General features: G+C 35.1%; 1 protein-coding gene across 24 annotated transcripts in view; it reads left to right on the top strand.

Annotated features, from left to right (window-relative positions):
• The window catches only part of MBNL1 (muscleblind like splicing regulator 1), a 170,002-nt gene that overhangs the window by 52,240 nt on the left and 101,913 nt on the right, over positions 1-15,849 (top strand). Inside the window, exon 2 of one of the 24 annotated variants that reach the window (XM_023762899.1) lies at positions 13,834-13,871. The exons of 21 other annotated variants lie outside the window; for them this stretch is intronic. In XM_023762899.1, coding sequence (XP_023618667.1) covers positions 13,863-13,871 — 9 coding nt within the window. In that variant the 5' untranslated portion in view covers positions 13,834-13,862. Of the gene's footprint in view, positions 1-11,178; positions 11,221-13,833; positions 13,872-14,150; positions 14,708-15,849 lie in introns of those variants that run through there. 2 more of the 24 variants (XM_014464781.2, XM_023762900.1) reach the window with 2 other exon arrangements.

Raw genomic sequence — 15,849 nt, 5'->3', positions numbered from 1 at the left:
ATTGTGGAATGCCAACTGAAATAGTAGTAGCTCCTGATCCATGTCATAACCTTCCTTGCTCCCACACTCAAGATTAAAACAAAACAAAACTGTTAAAACTGATTATAGTCATTACAGTTAAATTAAACCATACATTTCATTAAAAATTGACACAGTCAAGTCTTTGAAAGACCTCTTTCATTCAAGAAAATGAAAAGATGCATTGTATACAGAACACTAAAATCATTTGACTTGAGTTTCTGCTTCTCAGCTAATTGGGATATCACAAAAATAAAAATACATACTTATATTATCATCTCAGTCTGACAACTTGGCTGAAAAAATGCCAATTTAATTAAATAAAAAAATTGGTTGCCTGAGTTATTTTATGTACTAGGCAACAGTGTTGTTGATTGATTTAAAAATCTTAATCACATATTCTGTGAATTTTTCTCTTCTAAGGCAGTGGACTGAAAAAGTGATACTCCTGCCATTTATAAACATTATGAGTAAAAATCAATGGTTAAATGAACCCAATCAAAGATGCCTGGCACCTACTATTAAGATAAGAACATCAGAAAGCAGCATATATGGATGGACTCTAACAAGGCTCAAAAGTATATTTTGCATATGCATTAACTAGCTTAAACAGAGCTAATGACTTACATGTGCTCAATGGAGTCCATTTAAGCCAGGATTCTCTTAACTGCGAGGTAGGCAGCAGTTTTATGAGAGCCAGATTCAATCACAGGTCACCAGTAGAGTTGTTACATGCCAAAAATGGGGACACACTAGTTTTAGGTTGCTAGACCTCCAACAAATTTTGTGTAGAATTGATCTTTTTTGCTTTGCTAATTGTAAGTTTCTTCTCTTTGACTATTATGTTTGCATTCTATGTGAATAATTGATTTTATATTTTATTTAAAATTCATCTAGATATATTCATTGACATTATTGTTAAACGATAAAGGAACTTTGTAAGGTGATAGGAACAATATATTAATATTAATAATTCTAACTCTCTTTTATACACATATAAAATTTAACCATGATGATTCATTCAACACTATTGTTAAATGAGGAACCTAAAGGAATGTTTTTAAAGCAATAATATAAATATAATAATATTAGTAATTTGAATTCACACATATATATGTATATTCTTAACATACAAATAAGATATATGTATCTAGTTCTATGATTGGCTTTCTTGCTCTATCCTTCTGATAAATATCATTCAACACTTTTTATAAGACAGGTAATTTGTACAAAGCAAGATATGCAAAAATACCTCCCCTCCCCTTTTTGGTTGTAATGTTTATTGCTGACCCCAATCAAATAGTTTCCTTCAACTTCTGTAGATGAAAATAAATCCCTTTGTGTGCTCCCTGAGGGAGGAATAATTTAGCAGGAAATCACTTAGTAATCACAGTTCATTAATAACATTGAAAGAATACTTTTTTAAAATGTCAACCCTGTCATTCATAGAAAATGTATGTTTCCTAGAGGAATCTCTATGAATTACTTCTTTATCCTCATTGCCTTTCATATATTACATTATACTCCTTAGGAATTCATTAATTTCAAATATAAATGAACTGGTAGTTGCATACAGAATCCTATAAACAATAGAGTTAGCAGTTGCACCTTTTCTTTGATTTTCTTGTTATCCTCTGGTCATACAATTAACCTGTTATTTTCACTCTCTACTTATGACTTCTGAAGGCTGTGGGCAGTGATAGGCTGGAGCTGGCTCACGTAAGATCTTTTCCCAGCTTCATGTTCAGTGACTTCTTGCTGGGAGCTTGAAATTGGCCATGGTAGAAGCAGTTACACTTCTACACTATGGAAACTGACAAATGCGAGAACTCCCGGTCCTCCTCTTCCTCAGAGAGCCCTTATTGAACACTTAGCAGTGTCATCTCTCTCTAAATCATTTGACCATGTGGACTAGCCATGTAGCATTTTATTTTCAAATATTTTCTTTCCAAACTGTTTGAAAACACTCAGACATCACTCAATATACCACTTGCCAACTGAGTGACTCAGCAAGTTACTTCACCCTTCTGTTCTCCATTGCCCTTATCTGTAAAGTAGAGATAATAATATTATCTACCTCAAGATTTGATGTGAGGTTGATAAGAAATACATTTTATCTACGTGTACTATCAAAATGCCCTGGTGCACAATGACTACTCAACTGGTGCCATGTCTTATCTCTTTGTATTTAAATTAATAGATATTTATTGATCTCTTATTAAGTGCTGAGCATTTTTCTGAGTCCACATGGGTCATTGGTTGAGACCTAAGCCTGTAACACAGAGTATTAGCCACAGTCCCCTTTTGCCGTTCCAACCTAACATCCTTTATTCTTTCTGCCTATCTGCTTGGAATATTTTTTCTCCCTTTATGAGTTTTGCAAACTTTTTTACATATTTTGATTTAGTTCACACATTATCTCCTCTAGGAAGCTTCTCCTCATCTCAGGCCTGGCCATACTGTTGTCCTGCCTCTTTGTTCCTGTAATATACCAAATTCATATCTTTATAACTGTCTTGGCACATGAATCACAATTTTGCATTTCTCTCTCTCCCTGGATTTGAGAACATGGCCTGTGACTTACTACTTTTATGTTCTTACCATTGAGTGAAATACTTGCCAGACACTAGACCCACTAGAAATATATGTTGAATGGTTGTTGGTTGAAGGAATTAGACATGGAATTTGCTCCTAGAGACCTGTGACTTAACTGAAGAGATAATATACACACGTGGGACATGAAGGTGAAGAACAAAGCATTTTAATAATGATGCCTATATTTTTAGATTTTTAAAAAGTTTATAATTCATTTCACATATATATGATGTTTTGAATTAGGTAAGGCTGTTATTTCCCCATTACAGATATAGACATTCATGTTCACAGAGGTAAATGAATTGAGTTAGGTCAGCCAATCAGATTTAAGCAGCATGGCCCGGCCTGTCAACCAGGTTTTGTGATCCTGGGTCAGAAATACAAGAGCAAGTTTGGTTGTTCTTTTTCTTTCTATACTTTGGTAGTTTTTAAATTCAGAGAAAACATTGCAATAATCCATATGTGTATGTATGTGTGTGTGTGTATCTACCCATGTACGCATCAGTCAACATCTTACCCATCTTGTTTAATTTATTACTACCATCAACATGCATTTTAAAACAAATCCCTGAAGTATTTTAAAACAAATATCAGACATCTTATTATTTTACCTGTAAATTCTAGTATGTATTTGTGATAGGCAAGAATTTGTTTTAAATATAACTCTATTTCCAAATTTATCAAAATTGACAATAATTTTATTATATAACAATACCCACTTTATGCTTAGTTTTTCACAGTTGGCACATCTATTTTTATAGATGAATTGCTCAAATGAGCTTCTAAATGAGATATACACATTTTGTTTCTATGTTATGTTTTTTAAGGTTCTTTTAACCTATGATAATTCCTGACCCCCCCTCCCCCATGTCTTTATTTGTTGAAAAATTCAGGTCATCGTCCTAGAGCAGGTCTGAGATTCAGAATTTAGTTACTTGCTTCTCTATCCTGTCATTTAACTTGTTCCTCTGTCACTCCTATTTCCTGTAGACTAGAATGTAAAGCTAGAATTGAGCTCACTTACTGTTACTTATCATTATTTGGTGAGAATACTTGCTAGACGGTTCAGTGAACTTCCATTTATATCGCATCAGGAGGGCATCGTTTCATTTGTCCCATTTGTTTTGTAATGAATCATGTTTTATTTATGTATTTTACTCCTTTACAATGTTTTTAAAAAGTTTTCATTGAATTTATTGGGGTGACATTGGTTAATAAAATTATGTTAATGATGCTGAAATCTATCAATGATTTCAGGTGAGCCTGGGCCCACCCCAAAACATTCTCCACCAGAATTGGACCCAGTGGTTTTTACCACCCTTTGTTGATTATTTCATAGTTCCATGATTTTTTTAAAGGAATTTTAATTACATAATTCCTGCTGCATTTATTACCTGGAGTTTTTCTATAAAGAGCTTTACATAGTAACCAATTGGAAACTCCATATCAGAAGGTGGAGAAAATGCATGATTCTGTCAGTTTTCAAATCAGACATTATCTTCTAATATAAACTCCATATAGATATGTTCAAAGTATTCCAACAGATTTTTACCAAGTTTTCCCTGGATAAAGTATCTCAATTATTTCTCCAAATCTTATATATTTTTTTAATTAATATACCTTGGTAACATTATTTTTTTGTGGTGCCAAGAAGTCCCTTTTTCTTCTTTTATTTTTTACTATAAATATACTTCCATGTGATGGCATTTATTCACTCAGAATATACACATTGAGCATTTTTTTCCTTGGCCAGCAAGGAAAAAAATGCTGGAGATGTAGATCTATGCTTTGCTTTTTCATAGAATATACAGTTTGGTTTTGTTTTCTACTCATAATGTGATATGATTAAAAAATAAACATGTTTATGAATCTGTTTTGCTTACTATAATATTTAGTGTTCATACTATACATTTGAACTAATAATAATTTTAGCTGCTCTTAGATTCCTTAGCCATTGTGTCTAAAGTAGGACAAGGGGGTTTGAAAATTAAGTTGCTCCTGCTGACCCAAAGCAAATGAAATATTTCTATATAGGATATTACATGTGACAAACAAGGATGTTATTATTATTTGGGAAAATAGGAAGGTGGAGTAATGGGGATTCTCCCCAAGACTCACTTACTTTAAGTGATAGGATTCTGTGCTATTTTAATATAAGCAAGTATTTGAACTTCATTTGACTTCTGTTTTAGGGATGTGAGGGTGACATTTTATGGATGTCTTTATCTCCTATAATGAAATGTTTTTGTTAGGATTTTTGAAGGTGTTTCTGAATTTTAGAAAACGTACAGTTTCTAAAGCTCTTGGAACATCTTGTATCGGTGGCCTCTGTACATGGGACTAGTGAGACACTTCTTCCTCTAAGGAATTCTGTGACTATACCATGAGGTAATGACCATGATATAATATTGAATTAATCAAAAAAATGTGCTATGTAAACCTGAGGTTGTGATTTATATTGTTTTGGTAGGCATGTGATATTGTGTTGTAAATTTTAAATATAATGACTTTACATCATTGTAATTCTAAAAATCTTCTAGATGTCTTCTCTGGAATAGAAACGACTCTTTTACTCATGTTCAGCTACTATTATATAGCTGTTATGATTATTTGAGATTAGGGTGAAGGCAATTTTTTGGCATGTAATTAGAAGTATTTTTTTTGCAATTGAAAATCAGAAAGATGGAACCAGTTCACATTCTGCTTATAGGTCTGTCTATGCTAACATGTTTTATGATGTTATGGATAACTGCTGGGAAGCAAGAGAGTTCTAGAGATGGTATTCTGTTTCTTTGTTAGCACCTTAGTAAGGCATTTAAAAGAGATGAAAAGTATAGCTCTTTAATTGTGCTATCTGGTAAGTCTGAGGCTTAGACTGCATTTAATTTTTATATATAACAGTATATAAAAATTGGATATTTATATTCTGTCAAGTGAAAGAATAGTTGCATTTTTTACTAAAGAGAAAGCTTGATCTGCATAGCACAATTGTCAAATTAGCTAATCCATAAATATTGACTATTTTAATTTGTTGAAAACAGAAGGCTAGCATAAAGAATGTAGTATCAAAACTCTAAAAGAAGTCAGTGAGAAGTAAATGTTATGCAACATGAGAAGAATACAGGGGAAAAACTGACAGAATAGAATAACAGGAAGATTAGTCATTTCTGGAAGAAAAAAAGGGTGGAGAGGGGGGGAAGAAATATTTTAAACAGGAAAGTAGATCTGGAAGTGCCATAAAAAAAGACAGATATAAGCTAATTAAGAGTGAAACTGGGCTTTTGAAAAAGGAATAATACTGGTTGCATTTAATTACAAAACATAAAATTTGTATTAACAACAAATAAAAACAAAAATGGGCAACATTTTCTATTAGGGATTAAGAGAACCCTGTAAAAATAAAAGAACAATGTTTACTTCTTAGCTGAGGTGACTTATCTTAGGCCAGCCAGCAATGCCATACATACACAAAGAAAATGTATTATTTTTAAAAAACAAACTCATGTTCTACATTCATGTGTTGATTAAATAAAAGTATTCTTTGCATCTTAAAATATGTATGCTATTTGGTTTGAAATAATTTTCACTTATGCATTTATTTATCTGACAACTAAAGGAGTAACAATCTCCAACTATTTTAAGAATTTTTATAAATTCTTAAAAATATAAGTTATAACTCTAGATGATCTATTTATCTATCTATCTATCTATCTATCTACCCAGTCCCTATAAAGAGAAAACGAAAAAAGTAAACATTGTGTGTATGTGTTGGTTAGTGGAATCCCATTAATACCTGGTTTCTACCCAAGGTATTTGGGCATTTTTGGAGCACTTCCTCCTGGACACATTTTTCAACATCTCCGAGTGTTCTCATCTGTCAAATGGGAACAATAATATACCTGACTCAATGTTGTGTAATCAGAATTTACAGAACTGGTAGATATAGGTATATACCTGACATGGAAATGGCATTTTGTTCTATTAACTTACAATCCTGTATACAGATATGGAAGACAAGCATATATGATGCATTTCTAGCTAACACATGGGAAGGTGGACAATTTTAGTAAAAGTTCTTACTAGTGCCTTGATATCTTAAAATGTCATTTGATAGGTTACGTATCTATCCATACTTGACAAATATAGGGTGTCTCAAAATAGGTATACACACATTTTGAATAATTATAAAGCTGTGTTTATTAAAATACGTTTCATTTCCAAAATTGAGTGATCTGCTGTTAAAGTGTATACATTTTTTGGGGATACCCTGTATAAAACTGTTATTTCTCTTAGTCATTCTGTAGTAACTACAGAAAATAATAAATCACATAAGATGTATTTAAGTAAGGTAGGTAACTTTAGGATTATATAAGCAGAACCTCAGGATAAAATCTATTCATTCGAAGATATAAAGAAAAAATATTATTTAATTGTAGAAAATGGCTTATGCATATTGAAATATCAAATTAATCTAATTTAGAGACCCAAGACTTCTACTATTGTATGTAACTATATGGATTATATCATTATGTCATTGAATCCATAGAAATGTGATATGCAATCAAGTAAGTGTTTCCTGTTGCTTTTATGTTAAATTGCAATACTTTCACAGCTCACATGCACATAACTTGCTGAGATAAATTCTAACTCCAGCACAAAATAAGTGGTTTACTTGAACACCAAATTACTGCTAAAAAATCTCTTTCTCTCTCCCTTCTTTCTTTTCCCCTGCTCCACTCTTACACACACACACACACACACACACACACACACACACACACACACACACTGTCCCCCAGGAATAACTACATAGGAAATGTTTATTTTCCAAACTACAGAAAACAAGCGTTATCTCAAACTCTGAAAGTTCTTCCTTTTCCTGACTTGGAAACACTAAGTCATATTGAGTTGCTCGTAGATTTTCTTTAGCCAGCATTTAAAGCAGAGGTTTATTTAAAGCATAAAGTTGTGAGGACAAAATGACTCAGGAAATTGTAATGCATAATTGGAGCTTTTCCCTTTTAGGTCACCGGTTTATATTTGGCTGACTTAGTATTAGTTAAGGATTGGTTATGGTTGGTGCATTGTTTGGTTTCTAGGAGAAGCTGGGGAGCTCACTGCAACCTCACCTGTTTTGACCCAAGTACCACCTAGAGTTGATATTCATTAATATTTTTCTTTCCAGACAAAGCCAAGTTAAAGGAATTAAATAAAAGAGAGTAGGCCCAGTTAGAGTTGGAGAATAAGATGTTAATTTATTCATTTAACTTCTGTTGATTGATCTTTCTAAATGTAACATGTTAAAATGATCAGAAACTTAATGTTTCTATGTTTTTATTTTTTTAATTATTATTATTTTTTAATACTCACCTGATGATATTTCTTCCATTGACTACTGTACTAGGTAAGTTTAGCATTTAAATATATATATATATATATATATATATATATATATATATATCTGTATGACTGCATAAATGAGTCATGATCTTCCCAGTGTATCACTTAGTATTGCCAAGGCCATAAAAATCATTTGTTACGATCGTCTTATGTAATAGCCTTTGGGGGTCACTTTGTTTTGCTCACCCAAAAGATGTCAAATGTGTTTAGAATAACTTTTGTGTTAATTCAGTGTTAACATTGAAGACAGATAAATCTTATTTTCAGCCAAAGAGAAAGTCAGTCTTTTGTGGATACAATGTCTGATAGCACTGCTCTAGAATTCTGCAGGGAGGATAGTTGTCCAGAAAGAGGTAAAGAATTGACATCTTCCTTCTATGGAAACTTGATTATAAAAAAAATTGAGAGTAAGTAGACTCTAATGCATTGCCTCAAACTGTGCCACATGGACACCTAAATTTCTTCTTGCTAAATGCCATCAAAAGACTGCATTTCTTCTTACTTGTGGCTAAATTCTACCAGAGACGAGATGCCTTCACCGTAACTATATTACTGTCTTTCTGAAGTTATCATGGTTTCTTGTACTAATTTAATTTACATTTGGTTAAAGCCGCAAAAGCTGAAGCTAACGAAAATTAGTCCAGAGAGGTAGGCTTGCTGCCAAATTAAAGAGATAGATTGGTCTTGGTATTCTTCACTGGGTTTTCAGTCTTACATTTGGGACCCTCGGTTCTTGGTCTGGGCCATCTGAGATGACCCAGAGGGCTTCGTGCAGATTCAAGGACGGTCGTTTCAGCTGCTGAATATTCAAGGAAGTCTCTTGGTCCAGAGCTGGTTCAGTCCCCATCTCAGGGGACGATCCCTGGATTTCTGAAGCCTCCTCCAAGCTCACAATTATTATCTTGGCCCTGCACATAATTAAATGTATTTGCCAATGATGGAGTAAGGTACAAGCATGACTTCCAGCAGTGGTGATCCCCCAAAGCAGAATGACCGACACTGTGATGATAATAAGGTTATTGCTAGTACCTCTGAAGATAGGATACATTTGAAACAAAAGTGAAAATTGAATTTGTCCTTCACTTTTTAAAGATCTGAGTGACACATACAGCGTTTGTTAATCTCCTTAAATTGGTGAGCATTGTGAAGAGAAATGGATGTAGAATTGTGTATTATGTAAGCTTATGTACTTTATGCATATTACATTTTTGAAAAGAATAGCAGATCCTCCTCCCAAGAGGGTCCTGGCCAGACCTGACATTCCTTATTCCCTCTCTCTACGTGTCTAACACCATCAGCGTCCAAGACAGCAGAGGGTAGGCACATACTTAAAGCTACAACTCAGGGGCTGCCTTCCCTGGATCTGAGGCTTGCATTTGCTCTGTAGTAGTTGTTTCTTAGTAGTGGTCTGACCTCTGGCAGCTTACCGGACACTCTCTGCCTTGGATCCCTTAGATGTGCCCCTAAATCAGAGGCTGTCTGCCTTGTTGGATTGTTGTGAATCTGAAATAAATTAATACATGTGGAGGACTTACGGAATTTCGGGGCACACATTAAAGACCATATTTATTACTTATTATAAAATGTAAACATTTTCTAATGTCTGTGTATTAAAGGGGAACTTAAAATACACAAAGAAATGTGAACCAAAACGAATGTTGCAGTTTTAGTGAAACGTTTAAGAGCCGCAGTTCTGGAGCCGGACCCCCTGGTTTCAAATCACTGGTGAGCTTGGTGACCTTAAACATGTGATGGAACCTGACTGAGCCTCAGTTTCCTTATTTGCAAATTGCAGCAGTGATAATATCTGTGAAAATTTGGCCCGGCCGGTGCGGCTCCGTGGCTGAGCATTGACCTACGAACTAGGAGGTCACAGTTTGATTCCCAGTCAGGGCACATGCCTGGGTGTGTGCAAGGAGGCAGCCAATCAGTGATTCTTTCTCATTGATGTTTCTATCTCTTTTCCCCCTTCCCTTTCTCTTTGAAATCAATAAAAATATATTTACCAAAAAAAAAAAAAATTAAATGAGATAGCACATGTAAAACACGGAGCACAGTGCCTGGCCCTTTATGACTATTCAGTGGGTTAGCTATTGTTCTTATTACTTTGATAATGAAGTGAACATTAATACAAGAGAAACAATATTATCCTCAGAATCTCTGTGTGTAGGGTTTCAATGTTGCTAATTAGAGTTGTTATTCTCTACTGTGCAGAGAACGCATATCTTAGAGCTTATAATTCTTCTCTTCAAGTAAATACTCATTAGGAAAATAATATGTTTTTTTTCACGTATCCTTTGCAGAGCTATTTAAATGAAAAAAAAATCTAGATACTTTTTATAGCTATAGGATTTTATCTCTGAATAAGTAAAGGGAATGCTTGGTTAATGACGTTACCTATATAACTCTGTTGTCCAGCCATATTCTGACCACTCCTTATATTGAAGAGCAAACTCATCAGTAACATCCAAATGGGAGTAAAATATAGAAGCAGAGAAGTCGTTGATTCTTCCGTAACATAGGGTCACAAGACCTGACTTTTCCCCATCTGTTGGCACCGTTGTAAAGATTATGAAAACAGGAGCGTTTGCAAGAGATGATCCTGTGCCAGGAAAGGCAGATAGAACATTAGGAAAGAAATGACCAAAATTGCACGAGGCCATGTATTTTATATGGTAACATCCTTTCTTTCATTAACAGGAAATTTTAGTGCAATCCGCTTGCTTAGTAGGAGTGGGAAGGGTGAATGGAAATTTAAAAAGGATTCATCCAGCCTTCCTAATAATAAAGTAAACCTGTTTTCCTTGGAATTAGAACCTTCACATTGCACAGTCACTCCATATTTCTCACCTTGTTTGGGAGCAGATTCTGAGTCTGATCACAGGAAAACACCTGTTTTGACAGTCTGCTGGAAAGGCGCAAACATACAGGTAAACTCTGTCTAGCTGTAGAGGGAACAGAGTGCTTGGCTAGCATCCTGCCAGGAGCTGGGTCTCCATGTTCTGCTCCAGCTTCTGCTGCTGCTGCTAACGTTGCTGGGAAGGAGACGTAGCTGACCTGGCATCTCCTTTACTCTCGGTGCTGCAGCAGCCACTCAGGAAATGTTGTTTAAGGGGAACCTTCTGGATCCTTTTCATGGCACCATGGCACGAAGAAGCCGTATTTTATCTATTGAAGATAAAGCATGGAGTTGGCTAATGGATGCTGGTGAGTGAACAAGGCACACGGGGAGCCAGTTGACTGGTATCTTTTGGGTAGGCTGAGATGGCATCCATGGGAAAATGGCCTCTGATACTCTGAACCTCAGAACGTTGTCTTAGAGAGGAACCTAGTTCTAATACACGTGATCCTGTACGTGTCCCATACATAAAGTTTATACCCACCCCCCCGGATTTGCTACTTGAAAAGATACAAATCCTGAAGTTTGTCAGATACCTCAGTATATGGAGCATAGTTTCTCATGGAATTCCTGTCACTATTTGATCTGTATTCTTGTTTTTCACTTGAGCCATAGTCATTAAAAAAAAAAAAGACCACTAGTAATAAAAGCAAGTATTCCTCCTTTCAATTCTAAATGAGAACCTCCCTTTTCACAACAGTGTTGAATTATAAATAAAAATATTATTTAATATGCATAATTTAATTCTTGCCAGGAGTATTCTTTTCAATTTAAGATAATTGTAAGCAAATTTGTAAGATATCGGTCATATTAGTCAGATAGTTGCATAGGAGTATCTGGGACATTAGCAATAAAGAAACTTTATTGCTAATATATTTATGCACCAATACAATACTTTACGGGAGCAAGATCCTTTATTGACCAAGGGAATGATTTGAATGAGATAGTTCAAGTTTTCTCACTCTGAAATTTTCTCAATCTCAAATTTTCTTTCCCCAAAGCAGAGGCCATTTTTTAAATAAAGCCTACTATATTTGAAATACACACACACACACACACATATATATATATATATATATATATATATCTTCCACCTTATAATTTTTAATGGACATGAATTTGGGCCAATTAGTAGCTTACCTCTGTCTTTCTTTAAAAGATTGCAGTATATAGAAATATTAAGTTTGCCATAGAGGTGTAGACCAAATCTTTCTAGAATAATTAATCTGTGATGAATAGGTATTTCATAAAAAAAGGTAGAGTTTAGGAATTTATAGTAGTATAATAAAGGCTCTGACAAGTCATGCAGGGATTCACCTGTTTAATTTTATTTTAATTTTTAAGAAATTTATTTGACCATAACCTACCCCCCCTCCACCCCTACCCCTACGATGCAATCTTTTTGAGGCGTGTCTTCTCACATGTGGCACCACCATTCAGCCAGTTAATATTCACTGGACACCTACTGTGCTGCCAGGCTAGGTGTAGGCATGCAACTGAACACATTTATCAAAAATTTATCTTTTTGTGATGCTTAGCAACAGGGAAACACTGGTTTAGATGGTCTGATCTTATTACTTTAGTAAGACACTATAGTAGCAATACAATATTTATCTTTAAAAAGCTATTGCTAATTTTTCTATTTCCATGGATAATAATCCTGACATACCGTCTAATCTGAAGAGCCTTATAAATGGACCCTGCCATTTCACATTGGCAGTGTGTATTCACTTCCTTGTTTTTTCTTGCACATTTAAAAAAAGTTATATTGTTGAAAATGGTTTTTATGAGTGGGATTGAGAACGTGGGTCAGAAAAACAAACTGTAATTGATTTTTAATACTTAAAGTCAGACTGTTATGTTTTAAAAAATCCACTTCCATTTGGTTTTTACCATAGGGATTCTCTGAATATTTTCTTATCTAAACCTATCCTATTGACAAGATATGTTTTAAAAAATTAAGTTAGTTGAAATCAATATCTAAATGTAGGCACTGTTTATACAATGAAAGTATTTGTAGAGGGACATTCAGTTTCCTCATCTTCTTCCTTTATAAAAACTCAGTTCTCTCATATTTAAAATACTAGTTGCCTAGTCAATACCAACTATTTTGTAGAATAAGGGTTATTTTATAAAAATGTTTGACTTAGTTACTTACTGGACATAATTGAGTTTGCCTAAGCAAAAGCTACTTTTATTGTACATGTAATAGCATTACATTTAAGAGAACATAACTATATATATCTGAGGTGAGACACAAGATTATTTGAGCTATTTGAAATCAAGTGAAATACATTATCCCTATTTTAGTTCACTTGGGTTACAAAAATGTAAGTAAATACTTGAGCTCAAGAATGACATGGGCATAACTACCATCAGGCAGTAGAGTTTCTTCTTATTTAATTATAAAACACGTATACCGTACTGGTTAATTTGCTTCTGGTCTTGAAAAAGGGACAATTTCTAAGTGAGTCTGATTGTTTTTATTTTGATACATGTTAGGGGTTACTAAAGTTCTGTCAGGGTTTAGATTTAATTCCTGACTTGATTTTTATCCAGCTCATTAAAGCAAAATTGTCCTAGGGTCTGTCTCTTGTAGCTGTTTAATATTTAATATGCAGTGGGCTCCTGAAGAGGAGTTCCTGGGGGCTTTTGAGCAGTTGAAGAGCTGTGAGTAGTGGTTAGCGAGCTATAAGCATCTCCTTGGAAAATATAACATTCAGGAGGGTCTTAGTGAGTAGTTTATTTGACAAATTTGACAATGCACTGCAATCTACTACGTTAATCACACCTTCCTTTCTTCCTCCTCTTTCCTTGCCCCCTTTTCTCCTACCTCTCCCCTTTTCATCTGTGAACACTCTTTATCCACTTGCTCCTTTTTCTCCATATTCTCCTTCTCTTATCTCATTGAATTCCTTCAGTATTCCTCATCTGATCATCACGGAACATAATGTATCTGGTAAAATGTGCTGTGCTTATTTAAAAAGTGATTTTGATTCCTTCTCCATGTAACCTTCTCTCTGTCTTTTCATTTTCTCCTTGGATAACTCACACCTTTGCCTTTAATCTCTGTTTCCTTGTAGATTGCACCCTTTGACATTTAATAGTCGTACATTTCCTTATCATGATGTAAATGTTATGATGGCAGGATTTAGGAATTTTTTTTGAAATGTGTTAGATATTTAACCTCAACTGCAGTAGGCCTACTATAATATGTCTTCCTTACTTTTCTTTCTAGAGCTAGAGCTCCATGTCCCCCCTCCACTGTGTTTTTGGCTGTCGTATGGGATGCTAGAATGGCCTATCTCCATGTATTTTGTTGCATTTCGCCATCGCTTCTTGTGTTCTGTCGGGGGATTTTTGGTGATTCTTTTCAAGCGCTACCTGAGCTCTGCGCTAGTTGTTCCCCTCCCCCTAGGGTCTCCTGCTGTGTGGCCCTGTCTCCACTTCCTTGGCCCTGTCCATCCACAGAGCCTTGGGTCCCCTGATGGCTGCCTCTAAACCCTTGTGAGGGCCGGAACATTCCTCCCCCTGCTGCTACAATTGAGCCCAGTGCTGGGTACCACGTTGCCTTCTACACTTGCTTTCAGTTGTTAAGGCTTCCCAAGCTTTGGCTGTGGCTCAGTGATCCCGCTGGCAAACCCTGGAGCTTTCCTGGCCTCGACGCTCAGTGGTAGCAGCAGGTGTTGGGATTTCTCCAAGCCCCTAAGACCCTGGGAGCGAGACAATGGCCGTTTGACATAGACCTCAGGAGTTTTCAAAGCACCAAGAGGCCTCTGCAGAAGATGTGAGAAGGTAAGATTCTGATTTCTCTAGGGAGCTGTTGAGAAGATAAAATGTGGGGTTCATGTAGACTGAATAGCACTGGATTCTATGAAGCATTTTTTTCTCTCCTTCACCATCTGCATTGTATAGCGAGCAAGGGAAATTCTATGGAGAGTTAAAACTGTGAAACATAAAGTAGAAACGGTTTATTTTTCAAAGCCTGTGTTCTGTTCATCTCCTTGTTCATGTTTCAAACCAAAAACATTCGATGATTATATCCCCAAATTCTTAAACTCAAATTCCTAAACCCATAATTAATTCAAAAGGAGTAGGAAGAGCAGCTCGGATCTTGGTAGAGCTAGGGCGCATATTGTCCTTTGTCAAAAATTACAGCTTAGCATTCTAAATGTAGCAGTCTCTTCTTTTAGGGCCTTACTTTCAGTTTATTTTTAAAAAAGTATTCTCTGCACCTATTTTTTTTTTGGGGGGGAAAAATAACTTCATATGGGTATATACTTAACCTGGATGAAAGACATATGTGGGGTGTTTGCGTGTAATAATTGGTAGAAGAGAGATCAGTAGCTTCTGAGAGTGAACATCACAAACCACTTCTTCAGCATTTTAGGTTTTGTGGCAACACTTATTTATCGATAACCCTTTGTTCTTTGCCCAGCCTCCATGCATGGGCGGTAATCTGCAAAATGATATTAAGACACCAATGCTGAAATGAGATCTTTGGTGACCTTACTATCCAATCATGTCTTCTTTTTCCCCTTTTGCTTTCAATGGACTTAATCTTGTCATTGATTCCCTATAGCTGGAATCAAGGAGATTAGCTACTGTCACACTGAAACTCTTTCCCTTCAATAAGTAAAAACGTAACCCAGGTTTTAAAGATGAAAAAGAAGAACGTTGACTAATAGCGTTACAAAGGGAAAAATAAGATTTGTCTTTGGTAGTGCTTATTTCGGATGCTTATTTTTAAAACTAAAAGTGTTCAACAAAGTGTTTTATTTGCACTTTAAAATAATTAAGTTTTATTCCCTCTAGACTTCAAAGTATAAGGAAATGGAATGTTTTGAAGTCTTTCTAGTGCAATACATTGGGTAGTAGATTTCATATGTAAAAATAGAAAAGGGAAATTTTAATGCTTTGATTCTTAATATTGGTAA

This window comes from Myotis lucifugus, unplaced genomic scaffold (genome assembly GCF_000147115.1).
Source record: "Myotis lucifugus unplaced genomic scaffold, Myoluc2.0 scaffold_266, whole genome shotgun sequence".
NCBI lineage: Eukaryota > Metazoa > Chordata > Mammalia > Chiroptera > Vespertilionidae > Myotis > Myotis lucifugus.
This window is presented reverse-complemented; position numbering and strand designations above follow the sequence as displayed.